The sequence below is a fragment of the Geotrypetes seraphini genome, chromosome 3, assembly GCF_902459505.1.
Source record: "Geotrypetes seraphini chromosome 3, aGeoSer1.1, whole genome shotgun sequence".
NCBI lineage: Eukaryota > Metazoa > Chordata > Amphibia > Gymnophiona > Dermophiidae > Geotrypetes > Geotrypetes seraphini.
In genome coordinates, this window is record NC_047086.1 from 129,167,293 (window position 1) to 129,192,874 (window position 25,582).

The 25,582-nt window shown below is 42.2% G+C and overlaps 1 protein-coding gene across 1 annotated transcript in view; it reads right to left on the bottom strand.

The window, feature by feature from the left end:
- Nucleotides 1–25,582, bottom strand: part of ADCY3 (adenylate cyclase 3) — a 267,206-nt gene that overhangs the window by 19,587 nt on the left and 222,037 nt on the right. The window contains exons 13-17 of the mRNA XM_033937148.1: nucleotides 16,333–16,592; nucleotides 9,238–9,319; nucleotides 8,018–8,176; nucleotides 5,179–5,325; nucleotides 874–993 (exon numbers count right to left, since the gene is read on the bottom strand). Coding sequence (XP_033793039.1) covers nucleotides 874–993; nucleotides 5,179–5,325; nucleotides 8,018–8,176; nucleotides 9,238–9,319; nucleotides 16,333–16,592 — 768 coding nt within the window. The remainder of the gene's footprint in view (nucleotides 1–873; nucleotides 994–5,178; nucleotides 5,326–8,017; nucleotides 8,177–9,237; nucleotides 9,320–16,332; nucleotides 16,593–25,582) is intronic.

Here is a 25,582-nt window from a genome sequence, read left to right on the forward strand (position 1 = left end):
ACAAATGGGAGAATCTCCCTTTCTCAGTGGCAAGACTTGCTTCTGCAAACATTTTGCAGAAAGAGATTATCACCATTCAGCTGGAAGGAGGTTCTATCTCTGCTGCAGTGCACCATCCTCTCTCTCCAGCATGGCAGCTGCGTAGCCATGGGTGGGACCAGGCCCACCCACTTTGGGTTCGGGCCCACTCAGTCACAACACATCTATGCTATACACTTCTCCCTCAATATTCGCGGGGCTTAGGGGCAAAGCTGGCCTGGAATGCAGCATTTTCCGTTAAAAAAAAAAAAAATCAGAAATAACCGAATCCGCGGATACTAAATCCACAGATTCGGAGGGAGAAATGTATAGCTGATGGGGATTCCCAAGCTCCTCTACTAAAAACACCCCAAACCTCTCCTCCCCTGTACCTTATGAAAAGCTGATCTTTGCTGGCAGGAAGCAGCATGACTGATACAGGCTGCTCGAGCTGACCCCATGGCTTTCCTTCTGACTCAACTTCCTGTTTTCACATTGGCAGAGTGCGTCAGAAGGAAGTCTGTGGGGCCAGCATAAGCAGCCTGTATTATAGTCTTGCTGCTGGCGAAGACTGGCTGTTTGAAAGGTAGGCAGCAGCAGCAGCGGGAGAAGGGATCAAACCACCTCACCTGGGTGGGAAAGGGAGAGATGGGATCTGTCGCTTTGCATAGGTAGGAAAGTGGAGGTGGTGAAAAATAAATAGTATTTAATAAATAGTATTTAATATTACGCTGCTTTGATACTTTTTGTTAACTTGTAAGCAGTATATAAAAATGGAATATAAATAAATACAAATATCAGCCCTGAATAAGTTGCTGTCAGCCCTCTGCCAAAAGATATGGTGCCTGTCTTTACTTTTATGGTGCTGTTGTAGCCATTGCTGTTGGAATCTGGCGTCACTCCAGAGGCGGCCATGTACGTACTGCCGATGGTTTTTATTTTTGTGATGCAGCGGAACTGAGCATCGTCCAAGAGCTATGACATGTGAGGGGGCAAAAAAAAAAAAAAAAGAGAGAAATTGTACAATGAATACACAGTCTGAAAACTAAGGAAATTCTAATTAACAGAAGAACATATCCTTCACAATATAAGAAATGTAATGGCAGGTAAGATTTTGGCCTGTCCAGCCTGCCTAAGTGCTACCCCCTGTTTGATTTTGTCACCTCTTCTTGAGATCTGATTGTACCTATTTCTCTGATTGCTCCATCTTTCGCCGATTGTACCATTTTCCCTGATTGCTCCAATTTTCTAATAGTACCATTTTCTCTGGCACCTTGTTTTTCTGATTGTTCCACTGTAACATTTCGCTGATTGTCCAGTCCTTCTTCATTGTAAACCGCCTCAAACTACTACGGCTTTGGCGGTATATAAGAAATAAATTATTATTATTATTATTATTATCTGATGTAGGTATATTACCACTCTGTAAGCTGGCCTATTTTTTCCTCTTTATGACACTCCAATAATCTGTGTATAAAGATCCTTTCAGGACCACACTAGTTCAGCATGCTCGTGGTATCAGGACCTGCACTTCCTACCTACCTGCACCCGACTTCCTAAGCTACGCTGATTGACTTGTTTATAACTTCGCTATCTTCTTCTTGCCTGCTCCCGACTTGCTAAGCTTTATTGATTGTTTGATTTATTTGTAACTTCGCTGTCGATGTACAGTCTCTTGTCATGTAAACCGCTTTGAACTATTCTGGTACTGCGGTATACAAAAATAAAGTTATTATTATTATTTATTATTATTATATCATTACAGTATAGAGAGCAGTTGTAAGCCATTCTGCTATAGCATTCCCTCCAGGGATGGCTGCAATGGTTTTACTTGCCCATATATAAAAGTGTGTGGTGAGTTGGCTTTATTAGGGTTACCAGATGCCTGGGAAAAGCCGGACCTGTCCTCTTTTTAGAGGGTACCCAGAGGGATTTCCAAAACCTGGCAGTTTGTCCAGGTTTTTGAAGGCCCTGAGCTCAGGGCTGCGTCTGGAGGGCCTCTATGCATGCATGGGCATCAACCCAATGATGTCACACACATGCGCAAGATGCCATTACATCGACAACCGCGCATGTGTGGAGGTCTTCCAGATGTGGTCCTGAGCTCAGGGAAGGAGTCACTAGAGCACTGAAAATAGACTGACACCTCTCCAAGCTACTGACCAAGACAACCAACTACAAAACAATCAGGAAAGAACTGAAAACTATACTTTTCAAAAAATGTGTCAAATGAGCTAATTAAAACCTTATAAACCCTCCCCCAGATCCCATCACTCATGCTTGTCTTCAGTTCGTGTAAGCTCACTCTATCTATCAACTCTAAACTCCCTGGGAATGCCCAGGTCAACTCTTTCTGTAAACCGCCTAGAACTGAAAGGTATTGGTGGGATAGTAAACACTAATGTAATGTTTGTGGGGAAGCAGGGCTGGGGGCAGAAAGGGGTGGAGTGCCAAATTCCCCCTACTGCCCCCCAAGACATCCCCCGGTGATGCCCACTCCCTACTGCCAGAACACCCCCCTTCCTGAGATATCCCCCGGCAACTCACCTGGACCAGTACCTTTTTTAGCTGGACGGCCGGAGGGATGCTGGACGGCCGGACTGACTGGTGGGACCTCCACTTCCTGGTGCATCATGGGATACACTGAGGAGGAGCCTAAGTCCCTGTTTAGCACAGGTGCTTAAGACCCCTCCCATAGGAGGGGCCTTAGACACCTGGGCCAACCAGAATCTTAGGCCTCTCTCCCAGTGCATTCTGGGATGCACTGGGAGTGGCCTAGGACTCCAATTGGCCAGATCCCTTAGGCCCTCCTATGGGAAGAGCCTTAAGCACCTGGGCCAATCAGGGCCTTAGGCCCCTCCTTGGTGCATCCCATGATGCACTGGGAAGAGGAAGGCTCGCCATTCAGTGAAGGTAGGCCTGCAGGCTGGAGGGAGTAAGCATCCCTCTGGCCAGCCAACTAAGAAAGGTACTGGTGGGGTCCGGGTGGTCTTGGGGGGGATCTAGGTGCCAGGGGATATCTTAGGGGGGGGTTCCAGCAGGAGGGAGTGGGCATCCCTCCTGCCGGGGGATGTCTCAGGGGGTGGGGTGGCAGGATGAATACCTCCTGTTGATGATCTGGGGGGGTTTCCAACAGGAGGATCTAGGCATCCCTTCTGCTGATGATCTTGGGGGGAGGGGGATTTCAGCAGGAGGGACTGGGCATCCCTCCTGCCAATGATCTTAGGAGGGGTGCGGGGCATCCCTTCTGCCAGGGGATGTATCGGGGTGGTGACGGCAGGAGGAATTTGGCATTTAGGGGGCTTAGGGGGTTCTAGCAGGAGGGAGTGGGCATCCCTCTTGCTGGTCTTTACAGGGGGGGGATGGACGGGTTCCCTGCCATGGCCACTGAACTAATTGCAGCAGGGAGATTTCCTTGCCGCAATCAGTTCACCGGCTATTTGAAATGTAGGCCAGCACATTAAATTGCTAGTTTTTCTTTTGTTTGAAAGCAAAAAGAAACAAAGTAGGGAATTTGGTTGAAAATTTCTTTCCAGGAAAAGTACATCCCTAATTCATAGTACGCAGTTCTAGGGTGGAGGTATTTGGTCTATGTATTTTGCCCTAAAATCAAGAGGAAGTGCAACAGACTTAAGGGGCCTGGCAAAGTGTTGTGACCTGATGAGAGGAAGAGATGAGCCCACACAAAGCACAATAATCAGGGAGAGCCTGATGAGGGGGAGACAGGAGAAGAGAGGAAAACAAACAGCATATGGAGATTGATAGGACGGAGGAGAGGAGAGAAGGAGATGGAGATGGTGAAAAAAAAAAAATGAAACATGGAGCAGGCACAGAAAGGAAAAAAACAGAACACAAAAAATTGGGATAAAGGTTTGAAAAGAGAAGGAATGAGGAAACAGAGATGGAACTCAGATAAGACCTAGAAAAGAAGGAAAAAGCAGTGATGGAGTGTATATCAGACTAGAGCCTCAACATTTGGCAACAATTCCCTGTTAGTCTTTTCTCTTCTCAGTCTTTGTTCTACTTGTCTTAGCTTTATCTCAGGCTGTGCCATAACTGCGTGCCATATTGCCCTACCAAGATTTTCCAGCCATTATGGAAGCACAAATCCCTCCCCTCCCCATACTAGTTCTGCCCTGGATTCTCTAGCAGCAGTTTCCTAAGCCCTGGACTGTTTGACAGCTTTCATAAGGGAAAGAACAATAATAATAATAATAATTTATTCTTGTATACTGCCAAAGCCATAATAGTTACGGAGAAGTACTGGACAATCAGTGAAAAAAATACAATACAAATCATCTGAAATACATACAAGATAAAAAATTAAAACAGTGAATCATTAGGTTACAAATCAATCAAACAGCTGTGTTTTTACTAATTTTCTAAAAATAAAATAAGATGGAGCACGCATAATAATATTACCCAACCAGTCATTAAATTTTACTTGCCCGAAATGCAAGAGTTCTGTTCAGAAATCTTTTAAAGTGACAAGCATTTACTGTTGGGTAAGCAAACATATGGATTCTGCATGTAGGCCTGATAAAACAGTCTAGAAAAAAGCAAGAGATCAGGTACGCAGGAGTTATACCAAATATTGATTTAAAACAGATACAGGAAAATTTAAACAAAAAACTCTTGCCTCCATCGGTAACCAATGTAATTTTTGATAATAGGGAGTAATATGTTCCTATTTTTTTATTTTTTCAAATCAAAAATCAGCCAAAATGCTGAATTTTGAATAACTCGAAGTCTTTTCAGTGTTTTTTTATATGTGCCCAACTAGTATGCTTGTCAATAGTCAAGCATACTTAAGCTGGAAGACTGAACTAGCAGACAAAATGATACTACATCAAAATATTTTTTAATGGTTCGGAGTTTCCATAAGACTGAGAAACATTTTTTGACTAGCAAATTCGTATATTCTTCTAAAGTGAGATGCCGGTCCAATGTAACTCCCAAATTAATACTTGATTATCATTGAATAATCTGATGCACAGAGAGAGAGAGAATGATTTAAATACAGCTGCACTGAGTGATAAACAGGATCTGAATTAATATCAGCTACTCAGGATTAGCTTAAAGCAGTTCTGAAATTCATTGGGAAATTTCATAGTAATGTAATGGAGAGAAAAAAAAAAGCTCCCATCTGATTTCACTTACTGCATCAAAATCTGAAATAATTTCATTCAGGAACCTGAGGCATTCAATCCCGCCATTGTTGATGCTCTCCTCTGTATAGAAGTCAGAGAAGTTTGGGATGGAGGCAAACATCACTCCGATCTCATCATATGATTGGCTGTATAATTCCTGAACAACAACAACAACAAAAAATATCAGAAAGAGATGCCGATGATGTTAAACTATTCTTCTGTAATTGCATTCTTTCCTGATGTGAGATCATATCATTACAGCAGCAGAAGTTTCTGAAGGGCAAGTATAAGACAGTTCTCTCCATATGTACAATCAGATCAGACGTGAATCCCTTTTCTGGCTTTGTGAGCAGCCATATTATCTTCTAAGTACTCACCATATGCACATTAACCCTGAAAGGGTCAAGTAGTTCTCAATGGAGGCTAAGCACTGTTTAGTTTATCTTGTTTGATATACTCCTGTTTGGAAAATCCATCACAGCAGTTTATAAATGTTATATAACATAAAATAAGCAGTAGAGATAAAAGAAGAAAACATCTTTAAAATATCAGAAGAAAGTAGGAAAAAAAAAAGTGATGCTCAGCTGAAAAATTCAACCATTGGTTTTCTTCCTACTGGACAAGCCAGAAATGGCTTAACTGAAATGTACAGACCATAATTAAAATCTATTCCTAGAACTGTCCCTTCTGAGGGGGAGGAAGGTCCCCAAGAGGGGGGGACTGAAAAGAAACTATTCTATGAAAACTCCACTCCCTAAACCCTAAAGACTGTGGCAAATACAGTAACTGTTACCATCAGAAAGATTCAATCAGACTTCTGCATTATGTGCCCCATGCTTCTGAGTACATCACATCAGTGGCATTGTATTTGATCAGTGCTGTCTGCCTTTGTATGGGGCTGTAATCCTTTAAGCCCTTCCAGGAGAGGGTCGAAAAACTCTGCTACAAGTCCCTAAATCACTATTCTAAAATTCATTACATTGCCCTCCCATAATCCCCCTCTTAGAATCCATGTGAACAAGAGAAGGGAAAGCGATTGGGACTTGTATACCACTTTTTGTAGTTTTATAACCACACTCAAAGTGGTTTACATACAAGTACTTCAAGTATTTTCCCTACCTGCCCCAGTGGGCTCACAGTCTATCTAATGTACCTGGGGCAGTGGAGGATTACGTGACTTGCCCTGGGTCACAAGGAGCAGTTTGAACTCCCCAACCTCAGGGTGCTGAGGCTGTACCACTAACCAGTACACCACACTCTCCCCAGAACCAATAATTACTTCATCAATGAATGGATCTGACCTGTCCATATGGACTAAGAAGCTACAATTCAATCTATGTAAAAGGCCCACAACAACAGAATACAAAACGAAAGGCAATATGAACATTCAAGTTCAAGGAGGAAAAGATTTCGGTGGGTACCCACACGGGTTAGCTATGTAACTCTCCGTGGGAATTCTAGCACCCCATCACTAATCAGAAAAACCTCCTCAAAAAATGTCCATTGACTTATTTGCTGTTTCATACATGTTCATATTCATAATCTTCTTTCAGAATCCATTAGAGCAAGAATCAATATAAACTTAACTTAAATTTCAACAGCGGCTCAGGCAGATAGCAACGCTCAATGGAGTGTCTGTTTCACAACTGCTTCATCAGGAGCTACTTACTGCCCGAATGCTTGTCACTCATACTGCTTATCCCAGTTCAAGGATGCACCCTGCTTCACCGCTCTAACTAAGAAGCTACAAGAAATATCTTGCACATGCAGACCATATTTTTTGTAAAGTAATTTATGAAACCTCTCAACGTGGTTGTTTCCATTGGAATAAGAGAAATCACATGGAAGCTGCTTAAGTAAAAGGAAATCTAAAACTAGCAGTGACATTTTAAATTGATACAAGTGAGCACTCACTTTATTGTGTGTAATTTTGAAAAGCTAAACTGCAGTGGCATAACCAGAGGGGGCACAGGGCCCCTCACTTTGAGTTCAGGGCCCCTCCGGAACTGCAGCACCCCTTTAAATGGCTGGCAGGGATGCCAAAGCCCCACCATCCAGTTCAAGTCCTAAGCAGTCCTGAGCTGCTTCCCTCCTTCTGATGCTGATTCTTCAATGTAAAAGCCGGCAGCATGCCTCCAGCAGCTGCTGTCAGGACTTCTGGCACCTTCTCAGTTCATGAACTGAGCATGTGCGAGAAATCCTACTGGCAGCTGGAGGCATGCCACTGACCTCTACATTCAAGAATCAGTGCCAGGAGAAGGGGAAGAGCTTGTGGGCTAGCGGGGCTTCAGCATCTCTTCTAATCAAGATATGTTTAGCGTGGGGTGGGGAGTGAGAAATAGGGAGGAATGCATTGACCCTTCAGCCCACCCCCTGGATGCTCCCAATGTTGGAGGATTGGCTACACCTCTGCTACACAGGACATTTTTATGCATTCTGTCTTAGGCTGCATGATACATGGAATGCAGCTGAGACAAACTGTGTCACATAACCCTCCACTGTCCCAGGTACAAAAATTAGAGCGGAAAAGTCCATAGTCTGTTATTGACAAAGACATGGGGGAAGCCACTGCTTGCCGTGAATCAATAGCATGGAATATTGCTACTCCTTGGGTTTTGGCCAGGTACTAGTGACCTGGATTAGCCACTGTGAAAACAGGCTACTGGACTTGATGGACCATTGGTCTGACCCAGTAAGGCTATTCTTATGTTCTTAGCCCATTAGGGTTAAAGAAAGTACCTGTACATAATATATGTAAACCATTTTGGTTGTACCCATAGAAAGATGGTATATCAAACCCATGACCCTTTATAAGTAAGTCTCTCTTGACATAATAACTATTCACTCACTTCATCCCGTTTCTTGGATCCCAAGAAATGGCGGGCCACATGTTCTGGGAGCATATTTGTCACTAGGGCTTCATTCCAGCGCCTCATATCATACACTTTCTCCTTCTGATCATGGACATCAATTTTCCACAAAAACAATGTTCTTGATAGCTTCTCCACCTAGGAAACAGCAGAAAACAACTCAAATGTGGTATTACCAGTATCATATGTAACTCCAATGTGCAATTGTCCCACATTCTTATCTGTTACCTGGATAGTAGTAAACCTGACTTTTTCCTCCCTTGCTCTACATATTTTTTTAGTCTTGTTCACATCACGCTGTACTTCTGTCTGATTATCCCATGAATACAAATTCATTACAACGTACTGTACATTTTAACAGTAATAGGCCAGATGTATGAAATTCTGGATCTTACCCAGAAATCCAAGCGCTAGGCTTAGAGAATTAGTCATTTAACTCCATCTTACAATCCTTGTTTTTTTAAATTTCTCAACCTTTCCTTTTTCCATTCCCTTTCTCTTCTTAAGTGTACAAAGATTTCTGTGAACTCAGGGGACAGAGAGTAGGATTTCTCTGGGACTGCAAATACATTCAGCAAGTGTCACCAGTAGAAAAGTACAAGAGCTGATTGAATTTCTCTTCTCCTCCAGAGCTGCTATTGCTACTTTAAAATCATGTCTGAGTATCCTGACAATTGATATCAACCCCATATCTACTTCTTGGCAATAAATGACGCCATCCAACCACCAAGTCCTTTAAGCTCCCTTACTACCACTGGTGTAGCAAGAGGGGTGTGGAGGGGGGGATCTTTGTAAAGGGCACAGGCACCTGTCCTCCTCTCCGCCCCCCTCCATGCGTGGGCATCCCTTCCCTTCTCTCATACCTCCTAAATTTTTCCTGTGCGAGCAGCATTACAAACTTGCTGCCCAAATAGGTGTCACCTCTTTCTGACATCACTTCCTGGTCCCGCACTTAGGAAGTGACATCAGAGGGATAGCTAACATGAAGCAGGCAGCAATTTTGTGCTGTTGCTCTCGCCTGGAAAATTAAAAAGGTACGGGGAAGGGAAGAGGGTGAATGTGTGGCAGGGGAGAGGGGTTGGGAAGGAGCGGGGAGCAGAGAAGAGGGTGGGGAGGGGGCGCCACATACCTTCGCTATGCCTCTGCCTAAAAAAGCTTTAGAAGTGTACAGGATAAGGCACAGATGGAGCAACACTCACATGTCGAGCAAAGTAGTAAAAACTCAGCATCATGATGAAAACCATCACAGTCATGGCATATTTGGTAGGAACCAACGAAGACCTGTGGACAGACAGGATGTTACATGCTATCATACCTCAACTCTGAACTTACAATTCACATTTTTAAAGAATGTGGAGGGTAATTCTATAACTAGGTGCCTACACTTAGGTGCTAGGAAAGCATCTATTTGAAGCCTATTCTTTATGGAAACATATATGCCTACTTTTCTTTATAGAAACTAGTGGAAGGGGCCAAAATGTGCCTATATTTGAGACATGATCACTTATACTAGTTGCAGAGCTGGAGTAAGTGCACACATCCCAAATGCAAAAAAAAAAACAACCAACAAACAACAACCCCCCCCATAGATTATATTTTATAATCTACATGAATAATTGTGCGCCCTGTACCCAAACTCCTGATGTAAAGTTTGTACCCTCACATCTTGACTTACAGAATACTACGTAGTCAGAAAATGTTCATTTCATACTTGTATAAAGGACTAAAATACTGGCATTTATATGCCTTCTTGCTGCCTAAAACTAGGCATCTCCTTATAGAATTCCTCTCAATGTGGTGGAAGTGACTTAATAAAAGTAAACCTTTCAGTAGTTTAGCAAGATAAAGTAATCTGAATTCTTTAAAGTTAATTTGGATGTTAATTTTTAAAGGAATACTTGAAAACTCCCAATTAAATAATTCATTAAAATAAATAATAATAATAGCTTTATTTACATCCCGTCATACCTTTCAGTTCAAGACAGTTTACAACAAGAGAGGTTGCAGGAATGCAGCGAAGTTACATCAAGAGCATGAAATAGGAGTAAACAAACATGATGTAACATAATTATATATATCAGAAGGCAGGCGCATGCAAGTAGACATAGAGGAAATCGTTTGAGAAGTTTAAATGAATTTGTCAAATATATGGGTTTTCAGTGATCTTCTGAATGATTGGTATGATGATGAGTTAAGGAGCAAGTCACTTACAATATTGTTCCAGATTACTGCTTGGAAGGAATCTTTTGAATTGGCATCCTTTGGGGAGCAGCTGTCCCTATTTTTCCAAATCTCTGATGGAACAAACTGCTGAGGCACTCAGATGCGGAAGAAAGCAGCATCTGACATCAGCTGCTGGCAGAATACTGCTCTCAAAAGTAGTGAACTTATGGAGTTTGGGAGCAATTGCCCCTATATTGCTAGATCTCTACTGGAGCAAGGCAATGAGCCACTTAGGTGTGACAGGCAGCGGCATTTGATATCATCAGCTGACACCAGAACATAACTCTCAAAAGCTGTGTCAACCTTTGGTGCATGGTCATAGGGCACGTGACCATGGTTTGTGCCCTAAGGGGCATGTCCAAAGGGGCATGCTTGCCCCCTTGGGAGCTCCTTAGGAGCCCAGGAAGAGCTGAAGGAGTTGGGACCCCTGATTGTTTCTTTCTTTCTTCTTTAAGATACTGTTTTTTATCCCAGGACAAGCAGGCAGCCTATTCTCACATATGGGTGACGTCATCAGCGGAGCCCGGATGCGGAAGCTCGCAAGAAGACTTGCTTGAAGAAACTAGAAGTTTTGAGTCGACCGCACCGCGCATACGTGAGTGCCTTCTCGCCCAGAGTAGGGCATGTCTCCTCAAGTTCTCAGTTTTCCGCGGAGCCAAAAAGTCCGTCTTTGACTCTCTGCATTTAACTTTGTTACTTCGTGCCTTCTCTACACTGTGGTTTGTGTTTTTTTCTTCACAAATCACTGTTATTTTTCCTTTTTCTTTCTTTTAAAAAAAAAAATTTTACTTTCTTCCGTTCGGCTGCCAGGGGAGGCCACTCAGCCGCAGCCCAAAGGCAGCGGCTGTTTTTCCTCCTATGTCCCGGCCAGCAACGGACTTCAAGAAGTGTAGCCAGTGCCAGCGTGCGATTTCCCTCACGGACCCACACCGTTGGTGCCTCAAGTGCCTTGGGCCGGATCATCAACCGAAGTTGTGCGAGCGCTGTGCTACTCTTCAACCTTGAGCCCTTAAACGTCGTCATCTTTTGGTGGAGAAGCTCTTCGGGATGGATTCTTCCTCCGATCCCTCGACTTCGAAGGCGACCTTGGCTTCACTTTCGACCGAGACTCCTTCTCTTTCTACTGCTTCCACCTCGAGCTTCATCAGACCTTCATCGTTTGCAGCAGATCTCTCCTCAACGACGTCTGCTGTATCTTCCCCTGTATCCTCAGGTCAGATAGCTCAGCAGAAAGTTCCAGCCATGGTGCTTAAGGTGCCCAAGACTTCCAAGTCAAAGCACATTTACACTGCCTCGGTGGAACCTCCAGCCAAAGCAGGTGGTCCGATTTCAGACGCGGATCCATCCTTGCCGGCTTCTTTCCAGACCACGTTGGAGAAGCAATTCATTCAGTTCCTTACTAATATGGGACCGAAGCTTCTTTCTCTCATCCAGATTAGGCATTCTGCAGACTCCTGCGAGGTCGAGCCGTTTCCTTTGCCTCAGTCTGAGCTTTATCACTCTTTGCAGGGAGCAGAGTCTCTGCGAGTGTCTGGTCTGGCATGTAAAGCAAGGATCAGAACCTTTGCAAGTGCCTCGGCAGAAATCCTCACACTCTATACAAGGAGCAGAGTCTTTGGGAGTGCATCGAGGTTCCTCCACCAAGCCTCTGGAGCTTCGATCTACAGCCTCCAGTCCTATCCATTCTTTGGTGGCATCGGCTGCTTCTGTCTCCGAGGCGAAGTCTCCTCGATCTTCGAGATCTGCTTCCAAGCACCATTCTCACCGACGATCGAGGCCTTTATCGAGGCATAGTTCTTCTTCTAAAGAACGTCCCTCTTCAACTAAGTCTCGATCTACTCCTACTTTGACTAGACCGCCTACTCCTCGATCGAGGTCTCCACTTCCACACCTCGAGGATGCAGCGGTTTCGATTGCTTCGTCCCCAAGTCTCCATATTCTTTTGATGCATTTTTTCCTGCCGAAGCTTCATCTTTGACCCAGGCTGCCTCGACGACCTCGAGTTCTTCTCGAGGCAAAGCACTGGCGGATCAGCTATCTTTTTAATCTTTTCTTCATCAGATGGCTGTTGACTTGGATCTTCAATTAGATGCTGGTTCCAAATACTCTAAGGAGTATCTCGAAGTCATGCATCTACCTCAACCTCCCGCAGAATCACGCTTAGCATTGCACTAGTCAACATTGATTTTTAGGAGGGATACAGAGATAGGAGTCTAAGGCCCTCACTGGCTCATACGCTTAAGGAGGGGCCTTAGGCATCTGAGGCCTTAGGGTGCATCACATGATACACCGAGGAGGGGAAGACCCGCCATTTTGGATTGTTGGGCCTTGGAGCTGCCTCCCTCTGGTGGTGAGGGAGAGGTTCAGAGGAGCATCCAGTAGCAGGAGGGAGTGGGCATCCCTCCTGCCTATTTTTTTCTGGGGGGGGTCAGCATGGCCAGAGGGAGTGGGCATCCCCAGTGTCAGTCCCCAGTGCCAGTTCGTCGGGGGGATGTCGGGGATGGCTGTCATCGGCGACAGATAGGGGAGGATTTTTTTTTTTTTTTTTAATGGGGCTGATATTGTGCTGTGTGTAATACATGCACAGCATCTGTGCCCATTAAAAAAAATGGTCTGGCATGTTATACATATTTTTGTATCAGTGGGACAGGTAAGCAACTGGTCTTGCAAGACCAGTGGCTTTTTTTTCAGATCGCTAAAAGCAATAACTTTTTTTTGTGCATTGGGAAGCCATTAGAGCATCAATCGCTCTTGCTAGTTTATATGGCATTTCAATATTAATGAGCTTATTTGCATGGTCAGTTTGGAGAATGAGCAATCCTGCAGAAAGCCATGCGGTGAGCTGTTTTCTGCATCGGGCCAGCGAATCCAATCATCGCTGAACCAGTCAAAACCAGTTTTACAACGATCGTTTGAGGATCACTGATTTTAGTGCATCTAGGCCTAAGTAACAGGCAAACTACTGCAAAACCCCCTAAGTCACACATTTTCTGTGGGTTAACCACCCATTAAGTGCTTACCCCTGGATTCTATTTAGGTCACCCAAAGTTGGGCACTGGAATTTACACAAGGATCAGAGATCCGCATGCAACTTAATGAGGAACTAGGTACTAGACGGTTACTTAATTGTTGCCGTTACTCAACTGAAGTTGCATGCCGCTGTCCCCTGTGTGCTGTTCTATAATTTGGCATATAACTTTTCTTGTGCACAAGCCAAAAAGGGATTTGGCCATGGAAAGTGCATAGGCGGGTCATGGGTGTTCCCAAAAGTTAGGTGGCAAGTGGAGGATTGGCCTAGTGGTTAAAACTGCTGCCTCAGCACCTTGAGGTTGCCAGTTTAATTTCAGCACTGCTTCCTGTGACACTAGGCAAGTCATTTAACCCTCCATTGCCCCAGGTACCATAGTTAGACTGTGAGTCCGCAGGACAGATAGGGACCTAATTTAAAAAAACATTGCACACCACCCTGAACTTCTCCAAGATAGGGTTGTATATCAAATGCAATAAACATAATACAGTAAAACCTTGGTTTGCGAGCATAATTCGTTCCAGAAACATGCTTGTAATCCAAAGCACTCATATATCAAAGCAAATTTCCCCATAGGAACTAATGGAAACTCAGATGATTCGTTCCACAACCCAAAAACTTTAATACAAAATACTATACGTACTTGTATTGCAAGACCTCGCTCATTTAGAACAGTCACTACACTACAGCGTTGGAGAGAGAAGAACCATCGGCTCAGTTGTGATGATGCGACGCGTGTATATGTACTCGTATTGCAAGACTTTGCTTATTTAGAACGGTCAATACACCCTTGCAGTTTTAGAGCGAGAGTTGTGATGTGTGTATACTGTATGTACTTGTATTGCAAGACATTGCTTGTATATCAAGTTAAAATTTAATCAAATGTTTTGCTCGTCTTGCAAAACACTTGCAAACCAAGTTACTTGCAATCCAAGGTTTTACTGTATACAATAATGCCAACCTGGTGCTATGCCAATATTCTATAAAGGTCAGACACCCTTTGTAGAATAAGGGTGCAGCACAGATCTTTTGAGCACTATATTCAGAATTCTCCCCTTAATGCCCCTTAGACTGTAATCTTTCTTTTGACGCTCATGCTTTGGTAAAAAAAAAAATAAAAAAAAGTTACTTTATGTTGTGGAAACTTCGGTCTATCAGATCATATTTTGAATTTTCCGCTTTCAGACTTCTTATCCAGTCTTTGATTCTAAGTCTGCCAAACTACTGTAAAATTATCTATCTAGCTACTTATAAGAAGAACATTATCAGACTGCAATTTATTCAGAACACAGCACTCAGGTTGATTTTCAAACTGAAAAACACTGATCATATGGCGAAATATTATTAGATCTGGCACTGTTTCCCAATTGAAGCAAGGATTCTTTTTAAAATGGATTGCATTTGTTACAAGACATTGAATGGTCTTATACCAACTTATCTTGTGGATCATTTTAATTTTGCAGACAGAAAACTAACTTTGCGCAAACTCTATTTATATTAATTTCCAACAGTAAAGGGCTATAACTACAAGCATTTCTTTAATAGATCTTTAGCTTATCAGGCCGGTTTCTGGGGAAGAGTCTAAGTAATTTGGTAATAAGTTCTAACTCATAACAAACTTTCAGAAGGATACTGAAAACCCATTTATTTGCTAAATTTTATAAATAAGTATATAATTCTCTGTGTATGTACAGCATTTACATTTGTTAACCATATAGAACTATCATTCCAAGCAGGCAAATGGAACAAACGTTTAACCAACTTTATTTCAAATGCATTTTCTTATCAAATTTTGATTGACTTCCTGAAACTTATCTCTTTGACAAATTTCTTTGACTCCAGTTCTGCCTGATGCATTCCTAAAACACTCCCAGATAAACTCGATTAATCTTAACATACTAATGTAATTTCAAAATTTTTTGTATTATCGCTGTTTGTATACAGTTTTTCCTCTGTAAACCGCTCTGAACTATTTGTGGTATTGTGGTATATAAAAATAAAGTTATTATTATTATGAAAGTATATAAATGGTTTGCTATGTTATGTTATGTTAGTGGAAGGGCCTCTAAGAAAGGTTCCAGGTCAGCAACCTGGCAGAAAATGATCACAGTAGGTAAGTTTTCTAGGGGTGGGGGGTTTTTTTGGGTACACATTTGGTTCGTTTGGATAACTGAAACTATAACATACATGTAAATCATTCATGCATGCATATAAATTGTGTTTTAAAAGTTTCTTGCATATACAGTGCATGCTTTAAAAAATGAATAGGTGAAATGAACTGAAAATAAAATTTGCTTGTTGCAGGTTTCTGGGTCTCGCTGCGTCTTGTCAACCTGAAAAGATGCAGCAAGACCAAGAACCCTGCAACAAGTACAATACCAGCTGCGGAAACCCTGAGGGAACATGAAAATAAAATGCCAGGAAATTGGGATCAATTTTGTTTTGGCCATGCACACCCCTAATGTCTAGTTATATATCATCCAAAATGAGTCAAATTGAGCTGCACGAGTCTATTTTGTTATCTAATTCTGTTTTACTTTTTTACTTCTAATCCCTAAGTTTATTAGGGGTTGGCCGTCCCTTACTCCAAAATAAGTAAAGCACGATAAAATCCCAATAAGTGCTTTCAGAAAGGAGAGAAGACCTTGAAAACAAAAATACAGTACATCAAAAAATCAATCACCATATGCAACTAGTAAAAATTGTTCACATTGTTCCCAAGATCAGCTATGACCTACAGCATACAATACACTCATTGATGTTGCAAGAGAATTTGGCTCATGAAAAAAAGGATCCAAGCAGTATTGAAAGAAATGATCCCCCCAGAGGCCAAGCTCATAAACACCAGTGCATAATCATGTTATGACTCCTAAGTGGTGTATAGTTTCAGCCCTCCCCTTAAGGATCCAATGCATAAAAATAGCTTTTAATTAAAGCACTGGAGAGCAGTGCATATAGGGGTTTCCCAAAGACTCAACTAAACTGTAGATATTGATCTCTCTCTCTCTACTGGGTCACTGTGTGCTTTTGGTAAACATCTTACGCTTGGCTTCTGAACCGCCTCTTGTCATATTCATCGAAGATCTGCCTCCAGGCGTAAATGTTGACCACTCCCACAGCAATTGTGATCATCAGCATCAGTGTTAACTTGACCATGTGACTGACTTGCACCAACATGATGGTAGCTATGAGGGCCAGCACTGCGATATAGCTGTAATACTTGGGGTTATCTATACAACCTCCAGTAGCCGTTTGAAAGTCGGTTCCATTGCCAAAAACTGTGTAGTACTGCAGACAACTGAGCTGTTGAAGAGGAAGAGAAAGACAAATTAGTGGTGAACCATGCTGTTGTGAAGTGATAAGCTTTGTCTTGCTTTTGCTCAGTTGATAATTTCTTATTATCAGAAACATGTTTTGTGTGTAGTCTCTCTTTGCTTGACTTAAAGTCCTAATTCTTGAATAAAGGTACCGAAGGCTCAGAAATGACCTCAAAGTAGTGTAATATAATGCCCAGTATTGTCAGAAAACCACAGGTCCACACTAGAGGTGTACATGGAGATATAATCTGGTCTCCATCCCTACCCTATTCCCATATATTGCTACTATCCCCTCAATATCCCTACAGTTTTCTTTCCCATCCGCACCTTTCTGTCTCCTGTCCACCCACCCACCCCTCCCTCTTCCTATCCCTAAAATGCTTTCATGGTTTCCTCATATATACTGATATTTGTCTATCTGAAGAAGGGTTACCTTTGAAAGTTCATCATAAAATGCATTGAGCTAGTCCGATAAAAAAGGTATCACCTTATTTCCTGTGTTTTTTGTTTTATTTCTTTATATTACCATCCACATATCAAACATAAAACAATAGTCATTACTTCGCTATATATGTAATACTTTTTGGGATGCATTTTCTATTTTTTTTAGCTGAGTTAAGGTGTTCATATGGGTCTTAATCTGAACCCCATCCATACCCTTTCACTTTAGATCCATCCCCTCCCATCTCATTGGTATTAATGATTATTTTGTCACCAACAAAAAGGGAGGAAAGGTCCAACCTTGTCTGCAGAAAAAAACCAACCAGGAACAAACAAAAAAAGAACTGCAGATGTGTACAAGATGCAGGCAAAATTTATTGTGACAAATATAAATATATAAAAACCTTTTTACCAAACAATGGACCCGACACGGTCCGTGTTTCAGACAAACCTTCGTCGGGGGTCCAAGATGAAAAAAGGTTTGGAAAAATATGCCACAAAAAATTGTAGAATAAAAATGTCATAAACCAAAAGGTCTGATGCGCTGAGAATCGCCAACTGCTGTAAAGTGTCTCACAAAGTCACGAAGGTTTGTCCGAAACACGGACCGTGTCAGGTCCATTGTTTGGTAAAAAGGTTTTTATATATTTATATTTGTCACAACAAATTTTGCCTGCATCTTGTACACATCTGCAGTTCTTTTTTTTTTTCTTTCTTTTTTTGTTTGTTCCTGGTTTATTTTGTCACCAACACCATGGATACCCACAGATGTATTTTGTGACTTGAATTTTTATTGGAAAACAATAAAATATGAGAACAGATAGCTGACACAATGAGAAAAGTCATAAAGCACATTTTCACTTTGTGGTATTCAGTGAAAAGGATTCCTACAGATTTCTGTTGGTTTCTCATTGTCCCATTCCTGTGCACACCGTGTAGGGTCCATTTGGACTTTTATCATTGTATTTTTATGGTTTTATGTGTATGAGTGTACAATAAATCAATTCCAGAACATCAGTATCCACAGCTTTTTGTTTTCACCTCTAACCACACAAATGATCCACAAGCCAACTGACTTCACAATCCCAAATGTTCCACAAGCCCAATAGACAACATAATCCATGATTTCAAATTTCTTGTCTGATCTCATTGGTAGGGCTCTGATACATGCTGGATGTGATGTGTTTGACGTTGAAGGAGGGGAAAAAAGTAGCACTGTACTGATATTTTTAAATGACAAGAAAATCATAATCAAACACAATTTATATAGTATGGTCTCCTGTAATATAATAACTGCAACATAAAAAAAGAGGCCTCAGCACAAATGCACCCCCATAATTCAGCACAAGTCGTTGGTCTCTCAAAAAACTCCACAAAACCAACTCCTAATTCTTGACTAAGGATACTCTCAGCAGCATTCATTCACATTTGCAGAATAATATTCTCAAAAGCAGAAGTACTTCACGACTGAATTGATCCAAACACATTAAAATGAGTTCAGATACTGAAAGAGCAAAAAAAAACTTCAGCAGCCAGACTCGACAGCAGCCTGTATCACACAATTTTAATGTGTTTGGATCAATTCAGTCCTGAAGTACTTCTGCGTTTGAGAATATTATTCTGCAAACGTGAATGAATGTGGCTGAGAGTAGGTGGAGTTTTCTGAGAGACCAATGACTTGTGCTGAATTATGGGGGTGCATTTATGCTGAGGTCTCCTTTTTTTCCACTTTTTGGGTGTTGCAGTTATTCTATCACATCCAACACCCTCCCCCAAGATTTTCTAATATGCGATAAAGTAATAAAGGGGCCCTTATACCCAACTGGTAAAACGTGGCCTAAGCGTGTGCTTATGCAAGTCATTCTCACACCCTATGGCAGTGTCTCATAAACTTTGGGAAGCTGCAGCACACTAAACCATGTGCCACGGCTGGGATGCATCTGGAAATACGTGGATGTCGATGCAATGTTGTCACGTGCATGTGCAAAGGCCCTCCAGGTGGGCGCTTGAGCCGCCAATGCATGTGTGTGTGGGGGGACGGGGGGGTGCTGCAAGAAGAGAGGTGCGTAGAGAAGAGGAGGGGCCAGTGCCAACTATGCCTGCAGAAAGTGCCTCTCACCGTGAGAGGCATGTCCTGTACGCAGTCAGCCGGCACAGGCACCTCTCCTCCTTGCCGACATCTTGCGGCACACCCGGAATCTCGCCGTGGCACAGTTTGCGATACACTGTACTACAGCTTAGCCGATCTAGGCGCCCGACTTAATTTTTCCGTTGGCTTAATTGTGCTGATAATTGTAAAGCGCCATTAAAAAGTAATAAAAAACAATTTAAAAAAATTATCTGGTAGATGCCAACCACTTTGAGTTAGACATCTACTGTGAGGCACCTACCAGAAACTAGGCATGGTTAAAAGCAGATTCTGGGTGGATTTGGGGCACGGTTTGACTTAGGTGCACTCATTTTGTTCATGATAATCCTGGCATAAACTCTGGCAGTGTTCAAGGCCTAGTTAAAAGCCCACCTCTTTGAGAGTGCTTTCGACTCCTAACTCCTCTCACCTTGGGTACTGTCTGTCCAAGTTAGATTGTAAGTTCTTCCAAGCAGGGAGCCTCTTTAAATGTAAAAATGTACAGCGCTACGTACACCTTTCAGCGCAGGCACACCGACAAATCCGCGCACAATTGCATCCCGACGAATGTGCCCCGACAATTGTGCGCACGGACAAGGGGCTTGAGGAGTCTCAGCAAATAAAGGCCTTCCAGATACCCTATGTAAAGGGTTCACATAATCATAATGTAAACCTTACCCTAACACTAGATACGAAGTGAATGTTTTAAGTGTAGTGTGGGGAGGTCCCCACCCCATCCCCTCCCCACCCTCAAAAAAGAGGGTTACTTTGTAACCCACAAAAATACAAAATAGTATCCAATTATCGGAGCACATTTGACGGGTCACCTCCCATTCAGTGTGCGCATTTGTCGTGTGTACAATTGTCGGGGCGCAATTGTCCTGCGCGCATTTGACGGGTCACCTTCAGCACTATATATGTGATAAGTAGTAGTAGTAGTAGTAGAACGCCTAAGATTTCAACGCCTAATAATGCCTAAGACTGCTTAGGCACTTCTAGGCGCAATTCTATAAAAGGTGCCTAGTGGATGATTGACAATTGTGCTCAATGGCGCCTACAAGTTAGGCGCCTTTTATAGAATCAGGGCCTAAATGCTAGAAAGCACATAGGTATAAACTGGGGTTTTTAGCATTTAGCATGTGCTAATTCCATTAGCGCATGGTAAGCTTTAGTAAAACGGCCTTTAAGTCAGTTGATATAAAATTAGGCATATCATTTTCGCCCTGTATTATGCATTTATGTTACATGTCTACATATTTGCAGAGATATGGAGAGTGGATGCATTTTTATAAATGACAAATTTTTTTAATGCTGTGCAATATTCCTTCGTTCTACCCAGTTACTCTTCCATGCCACCTGGCTGCCAAATGTTTTTGGAGAGAACTCTATGGTATTAAATATGTAAATGCTGAGAAAGACCCTGATTAGTCCAAGACTTTGTTGATATTGTTGCAAATATCTACTAGAGTAGATGATATTCTTTAATATTTGTATAATTAAATATACAGTATAACTCTTCCAAATATTTGTACATTGCAGCCTCTTTTTTATCCACAAATGAAGTACTGTATGTGTAGGAGTAAATTCACTTCTGACCGTGGCTTCACCCCCAATTCTGGCCCTGGCCCCGCTGCTAGTCCCACTTCCTGTTTGTCTAAAATTAAGCCCTGCCTTCACATAAGATCACGTCTCTTTATAGACGCTTTAAAATGTGGAAAACAGCAACCTGCAAGCAAGGCAGGAGTGCCATGAGCGACAGCTGATCAAGCCAGTTCATAATGAGATCCCCCAGGTAATGTTTTAAAGCTTTAAGATACAAGAATAACCTCCACAGGGGTCGAGAAACAGATTTATCCAGCTTTACTCACAACAGAGTTTGTTTATCTGCCTTTAAAGGGATTGAGCTGTATAATACAAATACTGTATGTATCAAACAAGATTGGAGTACTAATATAATCCCAGAGGAGAGAGTATGATGCTGTATTTGTGCCATTGGTACACAATATCATGTTACAGTTCAGCTTTTACTTACCACACTTTCATGGAGAACTACTGTAGGTCCAAGCAAAGGTCTATGTAGCTCATAAGAACATAAGAATAGCCTTACTGGGTCAGACCCATGGTCCATCAAGCCCAGTTCTCATGGTGGCCAATCCAAGTCACTAATACCTGGCCAAAACCCAAGGTGTAGCAATATTCCATGCTACCAATACAGGGCAAGCAGTGGCTTCCCCCATGTCTTTCCCAATAACAGACTATGGACTTTTCCTCCCGGAACTTGTCCAAACCTTTCTTAAAACCAGCTACACTATCCGCTCTTACCACATCCTCTGGCAACGCATTCCAGAGCTTAATTATTCTCTGAGTGAAAAAAAATCTAATCTAATCTAATCTTCAATTTATATGTCGGGTCATTTCCCGAAGGAACTCGATTCGGTTTACAGTTCATTAAAAAATAGATAACATACTAATAGGCCATATAGAGAGAGTACTATTAGTTAAGATTAGAAAGATTAAAAAAATTTCCTCCTATTGGTTTTAACTCAGTGGTCTCAAACTCAAACCCTTTGCAAGGCCACATTTTGGATTTGTAGGTACTCGGAGGGCCTCAGAAAAAAATAGTTAATGTCTAATTAAAGAAATGACAATTTTGCATGAGGTAAAGCTCTTTATAGTTTATAAATCTTTCCCTTTGGTTAAATCTTAATAATAATATTGCAATTTATAGCTAAAGAGACATATGATCAAGAAACTGTTTTATTTTACTTTTGTGATTATGACAAACATACCAAGGGCCTCAAAATAGTACCTGGCGGGCCGCATGTGGCCCCCAAGTCGTGAGTTTGAGACCACTGTTTTAAAAGTATTTCCCTGTAACTTCATCTCCTACTCTTTGTGATTTTTGACGGAGTGAAAAATTGATCCACTTGTACCCGTTCTACTCCACTCAGGATTTTGTAGACTTCAGTCATATCTCCCCTCAGCTGAAGAGCCCTAACCGTTTTAGTCTTTCCTCATATGAGAGGAGTTCCATCCCCTTTATCATCTTGGTCGCTCTTCATTGAACCTTTTTCTAGCGCCACTATATCTTTCTTGAGATAAGGAGACCAGAATCGAACGCAATACTCCAGATGAGGTCGCACTATGGAGCAATACAGGGGCATTATGACATTCTTAGTCTTGTTAACCATCCCTTTTTAATAATTCCTAGCATCCTGTTTGCTTTTTTGGCCGCCGCCACTGATAGGAACATGAGTAAATGCTTAGAGGAAGTGTATAAGGCACAGGACCTGTGAAGGGTTACTCATCTCTCATCCCCTTCCAGCAGCAGTCATGGTGTAGGGATTAACTGGGTGACCTAATTATAATATTTGCTTCCCTCTATCCTGTGGCAATGAATTCCACAAGTTACGATAACTAAGCATGATTCACTCAAATACTCATTGGCCTCCAAAAGTTGGATAATGGTAAATATGTTGGTTATCTCAAACAGGTATGTTAGGTATGCCAGGACAGATAAGGAAAAAGGCTTGAGTACCTGAATGTTAAAACTGCTCAGACAATCTCCACTAATAGGCAGTATATAAGTAACAAATAAACTTCGAAATAAACTAGTAATGTGGAAGTCAGAATCTGTTGGTCTTATATAGATAGATTGTGAGCCTGCTGGGACAGAGAAAAAAAGCTTGAGTTCCTAAATAAACTCATGTAAACTATTCTGAACGGTACACTAACTAAAACGCACGGGACAAACGTGTGCCGACAATGGTGTGCCAACAATCGCACGCAGGACTTATGCACGCCGGATTAAAACATTTACAGTAAGCGCTCCGAGGGGGTGTGTGTGTGTGGGGAGAACCCCTCCCATTAAACTTAGAAGTGTTCGTGCTCCCTTTGGGGGGCTGAACCCCCCCATTACAGAAGAAACTGCCGTTTTACCTCATTTTGGGGGGTAATCGTCAGTTTCCTCTGTAATGGGGGGGTTCCCCCCTACCCCTCCCCCAACAGGAGTGCAGACACTGCTAAATTTAGTTGGGGGATTCCCCCCACACCCCTCTTTGGAGAGCTTACAGTAACTGTTTTAATCCGGTGCGTGATTGTCGGTGCGCCATTGTCGGAGCGCGTTTGTCCAGCGCGGCTATGACAGGTCACCATTCTGAGCTCCCCTGAGAGAACTGTATAGAATATTGAATGAATGAATAAATAAATGCCAGTTGTTGTCGAAAGAGACACTTATGAGATACAGGGCAACCTTCCAAAATAGTTGTCACAGCTTTAAAGAAGATATGGAGAGATGCATGACAAGGGGTCAGTACAGAAGATCCCTCTGCTTCTCTATTTAGCAAGACACATACATGCTTGGTATGTTCCTCTGGGAAACCCTGCCCAAATCCACTACTCCTGATTAATGCAGAAGTAACTCATGGCTGGAATACTGAGGCAGTTGTGCATTTTCCATTACGTTGTATGGAAGCAAAGCTTTTTGCGTTTTGAAAAACAAAACAAAACACCACTGAAGTGAATGATTTAAGGTTAAAATTATAGAGATAAATATTCATCTGGTGGCAGTCAATGTTTGTTTTTGGCTGCCATCAGCATTATGCCTGGATATTCAATTCTGGGCCATGTCCGGGCAACAGCATTGAATATTCGGTGAAGTGTGGATGGCTTCTCTGTTTTATGCAGTCTGATTTGGCATGCTAACTTCCTCCCCCTTTTAATAAGCCATGATAGAGGTTTCTACTGTGTCCCGGGACGCTAAATGGGCCAACGCTGCTCCGATGCTCAAAGGAATTCTATGAGCGCTGGAGCATTTAGCGCTCTGGGCCGCAGTAGAAACCTCTGCTGTGGCTTAGTAACAGAGGGCCTCGGGTGGGCAAGGGCGGAATATTGGGACTTAACCACATAAGTGCTGCAGAATATTGGCACTTAACCGCATAAGTACTGACTCCATCCCCAGACCGCCTACAAAATTGCTGGCTATGGCTTTACTGGTTAGTGCTGATATTCCATGGCATTAACTGGCTGAATGAAATTGAATATTTACAGAGCTTTCCCTGGCCGGTTAAATCACTTTGGAGTGGAAGAGCTGCCTGGTAGTTAGACTGCCTGCCTTAGCACCCTGAGGTTGTGGGTTCAATCCCCATACTCTCCTCATGACCCTGAGTAAGTAATTTAACACTCCATTGCCCCAGTACCATAGTTCGATTGTGAGCCCACCAGGACAGATAGGGAGAACTACTTAAGAGTACCTGAATGTAAACCACTTCAAATAGAAGTGGTTTATAAGTAATATACATAAATATCAATCCTTAAGTTAGAACATGGTCTGATTGTATTAAGGTTTTGCAAGTACAGGAGTAGCCTGATGGCTAGTACAGTGGTCCGAGAGCCAGGGGAACTGGGTTTCATTCCCATTTTAGTGCCTGGGGTAAGTCACTTAACCCTTCATTGCCCCTGGTACAAAAAAGAGTTACCTGTATATAATATGTACACTGCATTGATGGTAATTATAGAATGGTGGTATATCAAATTCCATCCCTTTTCCCTTTATTTTTTTAAGGCATGTTCAGTACTTTTTCTAAGGTCAATATTTATCCAGATTTGTCTCCTAGGATGTAAACTATTGCTTTAGTTATTGGCATGTTTCCTACAATTTCTTAGGAAATGCATAGTTTAACATGCTAGATAGGATTATATGTTGTTGCTTTTTTTTTTTTTTTTTTTTTTTATAATCCAGAGCAATTGCATGCTGTTATTCCCAGTCAAAGAAGAGTTAGTTCTGGAATTTACTTGCTCCTCTTAGTAAGGGTTGAGGGAGAAGCAGTTGGTTATAGGAGGTATTACCGGTAATTCAGGTAAATGAAGCGTGCATGTTTTCTTTATGATTTTGTGTTATTTCCTGAACTTGGTTTCCCTCCTTCCATTTCCATTTGTATTTTGGGGAAGCCTGTGGTTAAAGTAAGATGCCTTGCTACGGATTTTCCCTTTCCTTATTTTCAAGATGATTCAAAGCCTTTTTTTAAAATTGATTTTACAAAAGAAATAATCCAGACACCCTCACTCCCCCAAAAACTGCAGCAGAGTTGATTCAGACAAATATTGCTCACCAGTGAATGATCACCGAAAGGTCAAGTCTCAGTGCTGGACAGTGCCATTATTACCTGTCACTCCAAAATGGTGGGCCGTCCCCTTCCCTGTGTATCCTGGGATGCATGGGGAGGGGCCTAAGGCCTTAATTGGTTCAGACGCCTATGGCCAAGCCAAGGATCATTCCCTGAGGTACATCATTGGTAACATCCTTTTCCTCTGAGTAAACATCATTTACCACTACCGTTTAACCAGTTTCTAACCCAGTTAGTGACTTTTCGGTCAAGGCAGAAGGCATTCAGTTTGTTTATCAATTT